At 37.6% G+C, this 17,091-nt stretch overlaps 1 protein-coding gene across 1 annotated transcript; it reads left to right on the plus strand.

Moving 5' to 3' along the window:
• Nucleotides 1-3,153: 3,153 nt before the first annotated feature.
• On the plus strand, nt 3,154-3,915 carry LOC114217967 (keratin-associated protein 24-1). Its single transcript, XM_028114924.1, has one exon. It carries the CDS (start codon nt 3,154-3,156, stop codon nt 3,913-3,915), a length of 762 nt encoding a protein of 253 aa, XP_027970725.1.
• Nucleotides 3,916-17,091: the final 13,176 nt, after the last annotated feature.

Raw genomic sequence — 17,091 nt, forward strand, 5'->3', positions numbered from 1 at the left:
AAGATGTCAAGAGGGCTGATGCCTTCTGGAATCTCTACTGGAAAATTCATTCCTTACCTCTTACAGCTTCTCAAGGTTGCCGGCATTCCTTCACTTATGTCAGCATAGCTCCAATCTGTGCCTCTGTCATCAGATTGTTTTCTCTCCCTGATTGACTGCCTCCTTCTTAAAAGAACTCCCATGATTACATCAGGCTCACTCAGAAACCAATCTCAAAATCCTTAACTTAATCATGTCTGCAAATCCCTTTTGCCACATAGGGTAACACTCACAGGGTCCAAGGATTAGGAAGTGGGCATTTTGGGTGAGTGGGCGGGATTCTATTTAGCTTTTCATATACACACACACAAAAATGTTACACACAGGGGAATTAATGGAAGGAAAGATCTTTTTAGCAATTCAGTGAAAACTGAGTCATCCATATGCTTCTCCAAAGCCTTCAGAGGACAGTGGCACCCAAATGACAATGGTTTTTACTTTTTGCTAAAACTTACCATTGTGATGAATTTATTTGCTCTGTTATTGATGCTATCAGCTCTGTGTCTTGCCAAGATGCAGACTAAAATAAAAGACAATTCTGTAGAAGTATCATTTACAGAACATGGTGGGTGAATGGGCTGTAATGGTTACCTATGACAGTGATGGGTAGGTAAGAAAGTAAAATACAAAAGCCAATGAAAGGAGTTGATCCAACATGGATGGACCTAGATAGTATTTTACTAAGTGAAATAAGTCAGACAAAGAAAGACAAATACCATATGATTTACTTACACATGGAATCTGAAAAACAAAACAAAAGAATGAATAAACAAAGAAAAACAGACTCATAAATACAGAGAACAAACTTGTGGTTACCAGAGGAGAAGGGCCTGGGGGGGGATGAGTGAAGTAAGTGAAGGAGATTAGGAGGTACAAACTTCCAGTTGTAAAATAAATAAGTCACAGGGATGAAAAGTAAGACATAGGGAATATAGACAATAATATTGTAATAACCTTATATGATGGCAGGTAATAGCCAATGTACAGCATTGTCGAATCACTATATTGCACTCCTAGAACTAATATAACAGTGTATGTCAACTGTACTTCAGTTTAAAAAATGAGAAGCATTGAGCTAACTCAACCTTTGCAAATCTCAACATTTGATTGTTTGGAATATGTGCTACCAAATAAATTTAAATATGTTGTAAAGTCTCATGCTGTGAATATTGGTTATGCTATGTGATGTTCTACACAGTTTTGTTGGACTTACACTAGTGTGAATGATATTAATTTAAAATACCATTGAATGCTAAATTGGAAGGGGAGTATGTGGGCTTAACAGCTGACTGACTTATTCTGTTTTCCCTCCCTCAAACCTACCTCAAGGAAGCCTAAAATAAGACTAAAGGTACCATCAACCTCTGAACTCTTCTATATATCACTAGGATTCAGTAACTCTGTAGAAAGTTGACCATCAACTGCCTTATATATTTTATTTCTTCTTCTGTCTGCCTCAGGACTGAACATTCCTGCACAAAATCCCAGGACACTCTGTAGCCAAACAATTTGCTGAAAATATGGTTCCCTGATCCTGACCCTTTTCACTTGAGAGACACTTCACAAGACAGCAAAACGTGTTTAATAAAGAGTTGCTTACAGAATAAACCCATCACCTTACATAATAAATACTAAGAGAAGCATGGAGAAAACTCAGATTGAGAAAAATGTTTGGAGAATAACTGCAGGTTTAAGTTGGTATGCATTTTAAAAATTTAGCTGAGAAGCAGAGAACAGGAAGAGAAATCTAATTGTCTTCTGTAAGGGCAGTGTCTTTTAAAAACTATCTTCATAGCTTATCTTACCTGAATAAGTTGGTACTGTCCTCTGTCTGAACTCATCACCGTTAATAAATGCATTCCCATTTCCAATTTAGTGTAGTCTGTAAGTTTGAATTATAGTTTATATTTTCAAGAACAAAATGTCAATTCTTCAGTTTGAATTAAAATTAAAAAAAATTTCCATCAGCTTTCACCATAAGGAGCAAAAAGTGTTACTTAAGATGTACAGTATCAAAAACTAATGATGTAATGTATGGTGATTAACATAACATAATAAAATAAAAAATTAAAAAAAAGATGTACAGTACCTATACGAACTATAGGTTATTCAAATACATTTTTAAACATAGTTATTTTCTTTTGTGGGTATAGACAAAGAATAACTCTTCAACACAGGAATGAAATAAAGTCTGTGTGCAAAAAAAAGCAAATCAAGAATAAATAAAACTTATGTTGGGAGAAATGTAGAAAAATGTTATACATCTGGCAGGAATGGGGCTTTACAGATGAGACAATGGAATATATGATGTATAATCTCAGTCAATTAGGAAGGCATAATCTTGAGAAACTGGCCTTCTTTGATACTACATATTGCAGAAACTCTTTAAGAAAGAAATCTCATAAAAGTCTTGGTTACTTAGCAACCACTGACCCATGAGTACAAGTTAGGTCACTAAATCTCATGTGGATTACTGTGAGTTTTACAGGGGGAATTCTCCAAATATGTCAGATGAGAAGTCATCACCAATACATGGACTAGCACAGTTAAGAGCATAGTACATATTTTGGGGGAACAATTCTTTCTTTTAATGGTTCAATGCTTTACTCTCTCTTTTAAACAACAGTGTTGAGACAACCAAACTATTTCACTTAGTTCATAATATAGGATTAAGTCCTGCTGTGTTTTGCAGTAGTCAAAAGAATGGAAAAGTACAGGTTCCTTGTTTTGCTTGAATCCTTGTTAACTCTTTAATGACTATACTGCAGAAGCCCATAGACACGTGAACTCTTGTTAACCACCGATTGGCAGATGAGAGTTTGCTTATTAACATTAAAATCACTATTCACTGAAGCTATGGTCTACAGATAATGGGTGATGGGTGATGCTCAAAGTGGCGATTAGAGATTCTTTGAAGAATCAAAATAAACTTATTTTTGTAGGAGTGTGAAGACGTCAGCAGCTGTAGCTAAACAACGCACTAATAAGATGTTGTTGTGTTGTCCCAGGTGGTGAGAAGGAAGAGAGTCTGGAGAGGCTGCAGACAATCCCCAGGAAAGATATAAAAAGTCCATAAGCCATAGTATCACCATACCTCCACAGCCATCACTGAACATGCAGTCAGGCTCCATGTCTCTTCTGGGCTGTTCTGGGGATTACAGTGGCACATCCTACAGAACTCACTGTTATATCCCAGTGACTCCTTCTGTTGCTCTTTGCTCCAGCGATGTAAGCCCTACTTTTGGACTCTGCTTACCCAGTAGCTACCAAGGAAATCTCTGGCTCCTGGGTAACTGCCAAGGAACCTATGGTGAAGCACCAAGCTGCGAATCTCCTAGCTGTGAGCTCAAGACCTGCACCACAAGTTGTTACCCATCAAACTCCTGTGTGCCCTGCAACTCTCCAACAGTGGGCCAAGTCTGCAGTGCTTGTGAAACTACCAACATTGGACCCAATCCCAGCTACAGACCCTGTACTCAGACCAAGGGGTATGTATCTTATTGCTACACACCCAGCCAAAGTCCAACTAAAGCCTGCCAGACCATTAGCAATGGCTTCAAATGCTTTGGGCAACTTAATTGCTTGTCCAATAGTTTCCGACCCCTAAACCACTGTAGACTGGGTAGTTTGGGGTATAGAGACTACCAAAATCTTGCCTTCATACCCAGTAGCTTCTCACCATCATGTCATATTGCCAGAAGCTGCCAATTCCAAAACTATTTAGTGAGAAATTGCCGATACCCAAGTTATGGACCGATGAGCTGCCAACCACTGAGATATTTTTCTAGAAACTTCCAGTCTCTGAGCTGCATTCCAAGTACCTTTCCTCCTCTGAGGTATTTATGCAGTGGTTGTAGACCTCTGAGTTGCTATTGAGCAATTTATTTTATTTATAGCTACTGGAAATTGTCCCAGGGCAGATTCTACCAAGTAGTCATCTTCTCTAATATTCAGCTCAATTACTTCATGTGTCTTAAGAATCTTGTTATATTAACCTCAAATACAACTCCAGGACTTATTAACCACAACCATGATCATTTGCTAGTTTTTGTTTTTTTCTTTGTTGCTCTGTTAATGTCCTTTGTGTTGAGGGCTTATCCTGTTTCTGCAATTCACCACGATGGATACACTGAAGAGATCCCACATCAAATACGACCATCACCAGCTTTCTGATGTTGGCTGTCACTGTCCCTTGTCTGCCACTGGGAGTATTCCCTACCTTCTTGATGAAGAAAAGCCTTTTTGGTTTGAATGATGATTCCAGCACATTCTTTCAGCATGTCTTGCTTTTTATCCAGTCTTGTGGACTGCTTAACTAGCATCTTCCCAATGAACTAAGGGATAAATTACCTTAAATATGCTCTGTTCAGCTATTGCATCCATCCCCTACTGACTGATTATCAGGATATGCAAGCAGCAGTATTCAACTACAGCTTAAAATCAGAAGACCTTCTTCAAATCTTCTCTTCCAAAGAAGCCCCAAAGCCCTCAATTGGCTGGCCTTTGGCTTTTGTTCCCAATGCCCAGGGGAGAGCCTTGGGAGTAGCAGCAGAACAGGAATTGTTTGTTGAAAGAATGACAAACTACTCTTATAGACACTTCATGATTAGTGATGATCTATGTTTGTGATTCTGCTATAACCCTCTCTTGTTGAACTATTGCTTTCTGACTCTAGAAAAGGTTCTCATTCATAGTTAATAAACAAATTTTTATTGGGAAATAATGTTTTGCATTATGCTTTATTTCATATTCACTGAGGTTTTATCAATGTTCTGGGCAATATGCATAACTCTGTAGAAGCACTACTTTCCTGTCATTTAGCTTAATAGCCTAATCAAAAATATAAAGAACATAGAATATGAATTCTTAGGACTTTCATTTGTTTTGTTTTGTTCTATTTTTAACACATTGAGTGACATTTCCCTTAGAGTGTCTGTGATTGATATGTCTATAGAAAACCGGGAGAAAACATAAATCAATTTAGTACAAATTATATAAAGTATTAAATGTATATATATTTCCCTGCACAATATGTGTATTTATTGGTTTTGTAGATAAAATCTGGACTTTGGAATAGATTTAATATTGAACCCTGAGAGAAATGATTTAACCTCTAAAAAGTTCTCTAAAAAGTGAAAATAAAATCATCCATCTCAGTGGTAAAAAGTAACATCTATCCTAAGAATTATGTAAATAAATAGCAGGTCATGTTTAAAGTCAAATAAAATGGACTGTGGAAGTGGGTGTTAACCAGAGATTGGATGACTAGAAGAAGGTCATCAATATCAGGAGTCCAAAATTAAAACTCTTGAAGCATACAAAAGGGGCTACCATCTTACTTACTCAGTAGGCTTACTATGTGTAAGAAAGACTTACAGAAGAAATATGAATGCGTCACTTCTGCTTGAGCATGTCTGTGGACAATCAAGTCGTTCCTTTGTGAGTTCATTCTATTTTCAGAGAATACTATTTGTTGAAAGTTTCTTCTTTATATTTACACAAATCAAATTGTTCTTAGCAACCATCCATTGACCATACAGGACCAGTTTAATTCCTTTAACACTGAACAGGTGTTCAAGTATTTGAAAATAATTACTGTGTGTCCCAGCTGAGGATTCAACTGTCCAAACTAAACATACAGTCTTTCTCTTTACAAACTTTAATAGAAAACCTATTCTTTGAAGCATCGGATGCGATTCTTCAGGGATATCAAGATTTATAGATCCTGTTCTCAAGAACTATTGAGGAGTAATATACTGAAACAAACATAATACTGCCTCAACCATTTTAGTACAACATAAAATGAATGAGAGGGAGGACTCTAACAGGAGGATAAGAGAGTACTTGGTGAAAGAAATGGCACTGATACCTGAAGGTGAACTGACTGGGGTATGGATATGCAATGAGGGAGAAGGAGGGTGGGGGTAATAGATACATTTAAAAACAGGTATAGATTATTTTGACCCAAGGGAAGGATACATAAACTCATCAGTGGGGGGAAAAAATGGTAGAAAATATAAGACGTTGGTTTGAATAAACAAGCAAATAGTTATAAAATAAAAGATTTGTTAATGTGGCTACATCAAGATCAAAATCTCCTGATAACAGAAGACATTACAAAGAAATTAAAAATAAAGCAAAAGTGTGTGTGCAGAATGAGTGGAAGCATGAGGACTTTCTGTACTTTCCACTCAAATTTTCTGTAGACCTAAAGTCTAGCAAATAGTTCTAGTGGAAAATCTGCACGCCTGGATCTATTATATGTCAATTATAACCAAATAATAATAATAATAATAATAATAATAATAATAATAAAACACAGGCAAAAAAATGACAAAAAAGCATGATTGAGACAAAATAGGTATAACATGCACCATAAAATTACTGTTTAGAATATTTAAGAACTACAAATAAAGAAAGAAAAACCCAAGTGACTTAAAAAGAAATAAAGAATATGAGCAATTAGGAGCACTTGGGTGGCTTCGTCAGTTAAGCGTCTGCCTTCAGCTCAGGTCATGATCTCAGGGTCCTGGGATCGAGTCCCATGGCAAGCTCTCTGCTCAGCAGGAAGTCTGCTTCTCCCTCTCCCACTGCCCTCACCCCCACGCTTGTGCTCTTTCTCTCTCTCTCAAATAAATGAATAAAATCTTTTTAAAATTATGAGCAGTTACTCATAAAAGAAGTACAAGTCGTCAATAGACACATTGAAAAATGTTCCACCAAGTAGTAATTAGTAATTATAAATGCAAGACGTTATTTTTCATCATCCATTTGGCAAACATTTTAGTTATTTTTGTCAACTTAACAACATATTCTTTTTTTTAAAGATTTCATTTATTTATTTGAGAGAGAGAATGAGAGAGAGAGCGTGCGCACAAGAAGGGGGAGCGGGAGAGGGAGAAGCAGGCTTCCCGCTGAGCGGGGAGCCCGATGCGGGACTCGATCCGGGGACTCCAGGATCATGGCCTGAGCCGAAGGCAGTCACTTAACCAACTGAGCCACCCAGGAGCCCTTAACAACATATTCTTAGACACTGAAGGTGGTAGTAGAATTTTATAGAGCTGCTATCTATTTGAATATTTAAAATGCACACATTGTATGACCAGCTACTTCCACTTCTTAATGCCCCCCCTACAGAAACATTCTTTTCAGTCTTACAATATTTATTTCAGCACTGCCTGGATACTGAAAAATTAGAAACAATGGAAAAGTCCATCAAAAGGAGACCACGAAATAAAATGTAATGTAGTTATACTAAAAATATTTTATGAGAATTAAAAACAGTGAATCCATATTACATATAAACATATAGATCCATATGAATTGTATGATGAAAGACATATTACAAAATAAAAAATAAGATTATAAAATATGATAAATAAAGTGTTACATTTCATATAATCTCACACACATCAATGAACATTTCTCAAAATTATTTTTCATCTATCCATCTGTTTATCTATCTGAATAGAATAAAAAACTCTAGAAAAATGCAACCTGGGATGCCTGGGTGGCTCAGCCAGTTAAGCATCTGCCTTCGGCTTGGGTTATGATCTCAGGGTCCTGGGTTCGAGCCCCACATCGGGCTCCCTGCTCAGTGGGGAGCCTGCTTCTCTCTCTCCTTCTGGCTGCCACTCCCCCTGCTTGTGTTCTCTCTCTCTCAAATAAATAAAATCTTAAAAAAAAAAAAAAAAGAAAAACACAATCTAAGTTATGTTAGCTCCGGGGGAGTTTTAGAAATGTTGGTTGGTGATTCTCAAAGTGATTTTTAGACTTAAGAGTCCTGCTTTGATTCCCTAAGTAATTAAAAAATAATTGATCCCACTCTATGACTTTGTAGAGTATATAATCAACAACCTCTTCTATGCTACTGTTAATAAAGATATTATTGAATAGCAAAGAGAAGTAAGCATCAGTTCTCTATAGCACATTACCTTCTAGAAAACCATAGAATGTAAAGATTCATATATGTCTATTCAATTTCACTTAGGTATAAAATATGCCTAATAAATAACACACTGTGTCCATAGTTCCAATGGCAGCTAATTTGTAGAATCCAACTGAAGTCTTTTTTTAAATTTGCACTTAAAAATAGACAAATTATTTCTTTTCTCATACATTTCACTGCACAGTTGAGCAATACTTTTCTGCTTCCCAAATAAAAGACCATCTATTTTTTGTTAAAAAAAGCTACTTATAGATTTAAAATATTACTTTCTATAGTTATAAAAGTTTTACAAATCCAAATATAAACGTTCAAGTCTTTTTTTATGCTTATCTCTCTTTCATACACAGCAGAGAAAGGAATGCAATGAATTTGCATGTACATCTACTATTCTAAATGCTATGAATCAAACAAAACTTTACCCTGGAATTTATTTAATGCTCAGTTGACTTAATGGATGATTAAAGTCTCTGGTTTAATATATATATTTTAAAGTGTTTGTTTAGATGACTAACAATTTGCTTTATAACAAAGTTTTAGAGTTGATAAAGCTACTGCGCTTGGCATGCTATCAAAGGCCTAAATATAATTGCATAATTCTGCTGTTTGCTTCTGTCTACTGTCTTGAAACTGTATTATTAGCCAGTATCTTTTTGAATCTTTCTTTTATCTACCATATTTTCTAACGGATAAGAAATAAATCTATATCATTTCTAAGCCCAGTGTAAGCATTAATAGATTCTTAAACTTTTGTTCTGTTGAGTTTCTCAATTGCGTCTTTTTCTTTGAGTTCTGCATGAAATGCCTATCAGTGCTCTCAATATACAGTGGGTGTGCTACACATAATTTGTTTAAAAAAAATGGATCTCATCCACTGGGAGGCCCTTGATGAATTAGCAGTCTCACCTGACAGTTCAGTTAACCATATTGTCACTCCCAGTATCATAGAGAATATATCAAAACCATGTAACTCTATATTTATTCATAACCACCAGCACTGTGCTATTCATACTAAAATTTACACCTTTACTAGCACATGCTGAAATTATAGTTTCTGGATTCACCTCAGAAGTGAATCAGAAGTGAAATGAATCCTTGATCAGATGTGCATACCTGTTGTCTCAGAGCTAATAAAATTATTTCTTCAGCTATTCACTATGCTCACTGTGCTTGCTCTTTTTGTCTGTTATTTTAATGTGACTGACAGGTGGGATCAGTAAATCACCGAGCTATGTATCTACAGTCAGGGCACTGACAGATGGTAAGAGAATGGAATCTCAGCTCCCACCATTGTTTTCTGTGCCTTACAGTCTGGACTCCTGAAAATTCTAGATTATTCTATTTTGACTGCTCTCCTTCCAAGGTCTTAATACTTAAAGGAAATATTATTCAAAACTACAAAATAATTCTTTTAATTTTTAAAAACGTATATTACCTCTAAGTTTACATTTAGATTCTGATCTAAAAGAATGAAGTTGAAATTTCCTTAAAGAATAAAAATTCTAAAATTGGAATTATTTTTTTCAAGAAATAAAGAACAAAGATTTTAAGTCCAGAATCCTTTTTTTCAAGAAACAATTATGACAAAGATAATTATTATTGTCATTATCATTACTTTTTACTGTGAATCACTTCTCACCTAGAGTGCATACACTGAAAATGGTGTATTAAAAATCATACTACCCCAGGATCTGTTCTTTCTTATAAATATGCATCTACTCATAGTCATCTCTAGTAAGTAATAGGCTTTTTTGAGCTCTTTTCTCCAGGATTGGGGAATACATCGGATTTCTGACTTGTACTACACAAACTGGGTGCCATATGAATCTTGAGTCACTTTGAGGACTTTTTTTTTTTTTTTTGCCAACACACTCAAAGATACATATTAAGTGCTTCTTTGGTCATGTATTTATTGTGTGTGACATCATGACTCACATATCATGAATATATCATAGTGATTAGCAGAGGAGCTAGGGTTTTAATCCTGAATCTGCCACCCACAGGTTGTACAACTTAATCTGTCTCTTAACCTTCTGGGCCTTTATAAAGTAAGGGACTTTCTGACAATTAAGTGAAATAGTTTATAAAACACCTTGACTCAGTGCCTGGGAATAGTGCTCAACAAGTGGCAGGCATTTTTATTACGTAAACAAGCAAAGAGACCCTCGATCTTATCAAAGAGCAGGTGTTTTTCTGCTGATGATGTGATCGAAAGCCAGAATCCAAAGTTCTAGAGCTAGTTACTTAGCTGGGAAGCTAGAACCAGAATCTCGATTCCTTTTGTACTAGTCCAGCATATTAGCTGGGCAATCTTTTCCTCACTAGTTCCTATGAGGAATTAATTTTCCTTAAATACCTGTCTGACTACTCTTTAAATCCTTTCTCACTAGGCCTCTGGGGAGGTGCAATACCTTTAAGACTGATAAACATGGCAAGAATACTGAGCACATGCCTTTCAGCCTTGACCTTCCTCTTCTTGGGAATTCTTCCTTCCCACTTTCTCTACTGTGGGAAATTTCTCCCAGACTCATGCTGTCCTGATGTAAATACATTCTAGGGTTCAGTGTCAGCAGTGTCATTTGTTTTAACAGACCTAATTCTACAACTTGACCTCTGTCAAAAATAAAGGTGATAAATGTGTTCTCCTCAATTTTTAAGTGTTCACAACCCACTTACTAACAAGGATTAGTTCTCAGAACCTCAATATTGTTTTCTAAAATAAATGACACAGCTTATCACTTAAGAGAAGATTATCTATACCCTAAGAAATGACTCATCAATCAAGATACGTACTATAGAATACAATGAGTATGCAATTATTTTGAACAGAGTTCATGCGGTAAGGTAAATCAGATGACAGTGCTGCGTTTCATTATGGCTTTTTTTTTCCCATTGTGGTTATCATACTTAAGAAGTGAATTGAACTTGAAATTGGAAAATATTTATTTGATAGAATACACACATGGCTTATATTTTTTTAGCCCAGGGCTATGGGTAGAAGCATAGGTGACAGAACAGGAAATATAGAAGAAAAGTATAAATCTTTTAGAACCAATAAAATTGTTATAAAACACCCAACATTGTCACTCCAAGATCAGATTGAGCCATTACATTTCATATGATGCCTTGAAGTGAGGAAACTACAGGAAAGATGCCAAGAACAACAAGTCTCCAGTGTATGTAACCTCTTACTCTAGGTTAGGACATTGTTCTGAGGTACTGAATCATATGAATTTACAGTCCATAACACAGGGCAAGATAGTACATGGGAATGAGTCAAATGGGGTAATACCTACAGAAGAAAAATATTTAAAAACTGGATTTCAGGGCGCCTGGGTGGCTCAGTTGGTTAAGCGACTGCCTTCGGCTCAGGTCATGATCCTGGAGTCCCGGGATCGAGTCCCACATCGGGCTCCCCGCTCAGCGGGGAGTCTGCTTCTCCCTTGGACCCTCCCCCCCTCACGTGCTCTCTCTCTCTCATTCTCTCTCTCAAATAAATAAAGTCTTTAAAAAATAAAAATTGGATTTCAAACAGAGTAAAACATTTGGAGAACTGTATAGAACTTAGAACTTATGTTTCTGATCTTGTATAAATTTGAGGGAATTGAGAGTCTAGGATGGGAATAAACACATTCTCAAAGGAAGAGACTTAACTTGAGTCAGTAGGGCTTTTAATATCTGGCTTGGAACACACAGCATGTGTTTTCACCATCAGCAATAAGAATAGTAGGTAAGAGAGGCAGACAGAGAGGGAGGGAGGCTCAGAGAGGAAGGGAGTACAGTGGAAAGAGGGAGACGGATGGGGATAGAAATGGAAGTGGGGGTGGTAAGAGGAAGAGAAGGCAAAGGGAAGAGGATTGTTTAATTATTTTCCAGAAAACTGCCTCCCCGCACTTATACAATTATTAACCTGGGCATCCCAATGAGCTAGAGAGGACTTCAAACTTGTGCTGATCAATCTCATCTTGACCTGGGTTTCCTTGCCTTGGTGGTTTACACCTGACCCCCCAGGATTCCATCTGCTGCAAGCTTATTAACGTGGGTCACAAATGAATTTGAATTCCTGCTAAAGCCAGTGGATTCTTTGACAATTATCCTGGAACCAGATAAAGATAATACTTACACTAACTTTATGAATGATTGTGAATGAGTATGTAGGTTTGTAGGTATGTGTGTATATATACACATCTATTTCTTTCTCTCTTTTTAAAAGATTTTATTTATTTATTTATTTGAGAGAGAGAATGAGAGAGAGAGAGAGAGAGAGCATGAGAGGGGGGAGGGTCAGAGGGAGAAGCAGACTCCCCACTGAGCAGGGAGCCCGATGCGGGACTCGATCCCGGGACTCCAGGAACATGACCTGAGCCGAAGGCAGTCGCTTAACCAACTGAGCCACCCAGGCGCCCAGATTTATTTCTTTCTATAATGATTCTTAAACTGCGTATGTATCTGGAAGTTCTAGTTCTACGTATTTTATAATATATATTTTGAAAATATATACTTAACCTCTTTGGTTTTAATTATCTGTTTAACACTTGGGTATAATAATTACAAGTGTATCTTCTCCATAGTTTAGGAAACCACTGATAAAGAAGAAAAAAATTAGCCAGGATACATTTTTCCTTTTCTTCTTGTCTCTCTTGAAATATAGGTAATGGAGATTTTAAGCATAAGAGTACAATCCAGCCTGAGGCTTAGAACATCTACATTTCTCGTTGCTTTCAGGTAAGATAGAATGCTATTATAAAATATTAACAGAAACATAATATAAAAGAACAAGTATTCCACCAAACTGGCAGGACAGCTCTATTTGACAGAAATAGTTGTGGTGGTTTTCAAGGAATCCATCTCTGTTCGTTCTAGAAGAAGCATGAATTCATTAGTCCAAAAAGCTCCTGACCCACCTGAATGTGAAGACTGCCGACTACAGCTGAGCAGTGGAACGGAAATTTATATACACAATTCCTGGGAGAAATAGTTTCAGGAAATACCACTGGAAAAAAAAAGTATTTCCAGTGATGATAATTAAATCAGACACAAAACTAACCCAAATCTTTCTTCTCTAATCTAACTATGGGACTCAATTTCATTCTTTTGATTCCAAGGAATCCATGTTCTATGCTAATCAAGAGCATAAGCAGATCTCAACTCCAGAGTCACAGGCCCTTAAGATCTGTTTCCAGTGGTTGCAAAGAAGACTTTATGCCATCAATATCTGTTTACTCCAAGTTTCATAATTTTATTCCATACGTGAAAATTTGCAGATATTTGCCATTATTTCCTCATAAGAAACTAGAAAGGTCAAGGCAACGTATTCTAAAATAAGCTGTTAGGGATGCCTGGGTGGCTCAGTCAGTTAAGGGTCTGCCTTTGGCTCAGGTCATGATCCCAGGGTCCTGGGATCAAGTCCCGCATTGGGCTTCTTGCTTGGCAGGGAGTCTGCTTCTCCCTCTGCCTGCAGCTCCCCCTGCTTGTGCACTCTCATTCTCTCTCTCTCTGACAAATAAATAAATAAAACCTTTTTAAAAAACTAAAAATAAGGGCGCCTGGGTGGCTCAGTTGGTTAAGCGACTGCCTTCGGCTCGGGTCATGATCCTGGAGTCCTGGGATCGAGTCCCACATCGGGCTTCCTGCTCAGCAGGGAGTCAGCTTCTCCCTCTGACCCTCTTCCCTCTCGTGCTTTCTGTCTCTCATTCTCTCTCTCTCTCAAATAAATAAATAAAATCTTTAAAAAAAATTAAAAATAAGCTGTTAAAGGCAAAGGGTTTTCATGATCACTGCCCAAAGGGGAGTGAGTGTCAATGAACAGGGGCTTTAGGGACAATGTGTTGACTCCAAAATGTCTGCATCTGATCACAGGAGGGGCTCGATCCTTTTGGCCATCCTACCAGGGAACATGGAGCCAAAAAGCAATTCCAACAAAGTCATGTATGTCCAAGTCTTTGTGTGTGCATGTGTGCGTGTGTGTGTGTGTGTGTGTATGTCTTTAAAATACAAAGACAATGACTTTTTTTAAGTGAACAGTCTTTCAACTTTTCTGTATAAACACTAATGGCCATTTGGATGGTTGCCTGGGAAAGCTTGCATGCTTGTGGGAAGTGGACACAGTCTGGCCTGTCACTGCAGCAAAGTTGGACAGATGGCTGGGGATGAGGGAAGCAGCACACGGTCATACAAGAGAACTGGGCTTGGAGTCAGGAGACCATTCTCCAGTTTGGATTTTGCCACTAAATAGTTGCGTGACTAAGATAAAAACACATTTTCTCTGGGCCTCAGTTTCCTTTCCAGTAAAATGAAAAGGTTGAATTTAATGACCCCATACATCTGTAAAATATGATGATTCTATCATTCTAGATAAAACCTGTGTTAAAATTTTTATGGTGTTTGACTATGCCTTCCTTCCCTCTGTTCCTTTCCCAAAGTGCTTATCAGGACCAACCAAGCCTAGCCAATGTCTGTTAATGATACAGGCATATTTTAATTACATGTGGCAAATAAACCATTAAATCATGAGAGATGCTTTTAGTTCTGGTACATTCTAATTATTAAATTGCCAAGAGTTACCAATGGGAAGCTTTACACCTAACTTACCTACTTCCTCAAGACACCGCCCTTCAGTTAATGCTAGTTTATGTTTGAAGGGGAGGAGAACAGAGAACATACCCATAGGAGGTCTGAATTTCCTCCATGAGCTAATTTTCTAAGAAGCCACAAACTGCAATCATTTTAACTCAGAGACCCCACCCCTCTCGTAAAACATGTACACCTAGGTACACTAGTAAAACCTGCCCCAGCCCTCAGGACAGATTGCTATAGCTTTTCACCGGACACCAGCTCCTGACATCTGATGAATTGCATTTCACAACTGAAAACGCTAATGTCATTATAAGGTAATAATAAGGTATGCACTAATGTTGACCATTTAATCTCTACAACTTATTAACCCTTTAAAAGAGTAAAATAATAAAAAATCTGACACATTTTTTTCAAGCAACATATTAACTCGGGTTTGGTCGGGCTGGGATCTGGACTTCTTCCAACAGTTGGTGAAAAAGATTACTAATTCATACATTCTTTCCTCATGTGAAGATCCAGCGATACCATCCGCTTATTTTTGAAAGCATAAAATAAAAAGAAAACACAAAGAAAGGATAGGCAAGCTAATCAATGCGAACACTCTACTTAGAAACTCAGGGGAATACCAAAGATGAAACGTTTATTGTAACCAGGCATCAGAATATAACCTGATCTTAGGGGCAGATAGGGGAGCAGAGAAGATACCAGGATAGATTATCTTCGAGTAGTGCAATCTTTTACAGGCTAAGAAGCAGTGTGGAGAATTTTTACTTAGTTCCTTAAACTGTTGGGTGAGTTTGGGTTGCTAAAGCACCCTAAGTAATGATAATTCAATGTAAAGTAGGAAAACCTAGGGGTTTTTTGTTGTTGTTGTTCGGTTAGTTTAGTTTTGTTTTGTTTTGTTTGTTTCTTTGTTTTTCCCCCTCTCTTGCCCGGAGGCAACATTAGTTGTAAAATAATATATCTGGGAAACAAGTTTTAATCGTGCGTGATTGCTGTAAACTAATTTCTGAGCAACCAGGTCATATTGCCAAGATCCCCGCTTTTGACCCTTGCTCTAATTGCAGATACAGACACTGTAAAGTGAGTTGCTTGTTTCTCAAGCATTTTACCTCTAGAAGTGTTGCTGCATACCATGCTGTGCAGGTGATTAACTGATTTGATGAAGGGTCAATGCTGACGCGTTCTAGATCTCATTTGGATATTGAATTCATTGTGATCTATCAACTATAGATCCAGAATGGTTGGAGAACGACCATTCGGGAGTTTGACTTCTTTCCCTGAATGTGTCAAGTACGGCTGCCATTCTGATGGCTGCTCAGGGTCCACTCAGAGAAATAGAAACCATGATAATTGAATATAGAGAACGGGTTAAACAAATAATTAGGGAACCGAAAAGGCAAAGGGAAATGTCAAATTGACAGAGTGAGTAATAGGATTGGGGGACAAAGAGAAGAAGTTGAGGTTGTCGGAACCTAGTAGTTGTAGGTGACTGAGAGTCAGGTCTCTGAAGAGGGGCGCCGGTCCCCTGGTGGAGCTCGGAGGACCCTGGAGCCCAGAGTCGGACCTCTGAGGAGGGGGCCCTGCAAGCTTGTCTCTGGAGGAATGGGAAGGTGGGTTTCAGTGGGGTACTCTTGAATTCAGAGGGTGGGAGAAGACTGGATCCAACTGCCATTTCCAGAGTGAGGTGCCAGGAACAGAAAGCCAAAACGGCAAGGAGCAATCCCCCTTTTCCTTCGCCGACTTCGTTTCCCTCTAGCGTCCCCTATTGACAGGCCCTAGTAGGGAACAGTTGGCAGAGGAGAAATAGGGTTTTCAGAATCTCAGCAGGAGCATCTCAAAGCCCAGACTAGAATGGAAGATTTAAAGCTAAGAGATGATAGTTTAATAACCATCACAGACTGACTGTGCTTTTCTAAGTAAACTCTAAGTGCCTATGCTATATACTTGTCATTTTTAGACTATCTGTAAAGTCATAAGCACATATAATATTGTATGTCTGGAAGATTATTTTTTCCTTATAAAATAAAATAGGCCTTTGCCATAACTCTGTCACCACCCCATAGCTATGTCAGCAAAGAAACTCTTTTATGAGTTTCAGGATAGACATATATTATAATGAATCCCTCTCTAGTGAATTATAATATCATTTCAGTGTAAAAGAGGCCTGTTTCTAAAACAAGAATGACCCATTATTAAAAACAAACATATAGCACATAGGCAGTAAATCAATTCTGTATGACCTGAAACTTGTGATTTTGTACAATTTTCCTGTCTTCTGAATCCCTCCTACATGTTTCTATAGGGCCTTAGACTTTTGTCGTCATAGTAACTTATCTGGATTGATTTATTAGGGTTTCATGGTGGTCCAAATAATGGCATCCCTGTTCCTCAGTAACTTCTGAATCAATAGAAAAATAAGACAAAAAGATCAGCAAATGAGAGTAAACTGCCACATTTACTACTAAAATAATTACCCTTGGAGAAGGAGGCTTCTATCTGAAGGTAAGTGGTGTTCCTGATAGGAAGTA

Source organism: Eumetopias jubatus, unplaced genomic scaffold (genome assembly GCF_037043125.1).
Source record: "Eumetopias jubatus isolate StellerSeaLion01/CBP00866 unplaced genomic scaffold, mEumJub1_p1.0 scaffold_1, whole genome shotgun sequence".
Lineage (NCBI taxonomy): Eukaryota > Metazoa > Chordata > Mammalia > Carnivora > Otariidae > Eumetopias > Eumetopias jubatus.

Bases quoted from the DNA above. Each gene is read 5' to 3' on its own strand.
- LOC114217967 (XM_028114924.1), top strand. From the start codon at position 3,154: ATGCAGTCAGGCTCCATGTCTCTTCTGGGCTGTTCTGGGGATTACAGT.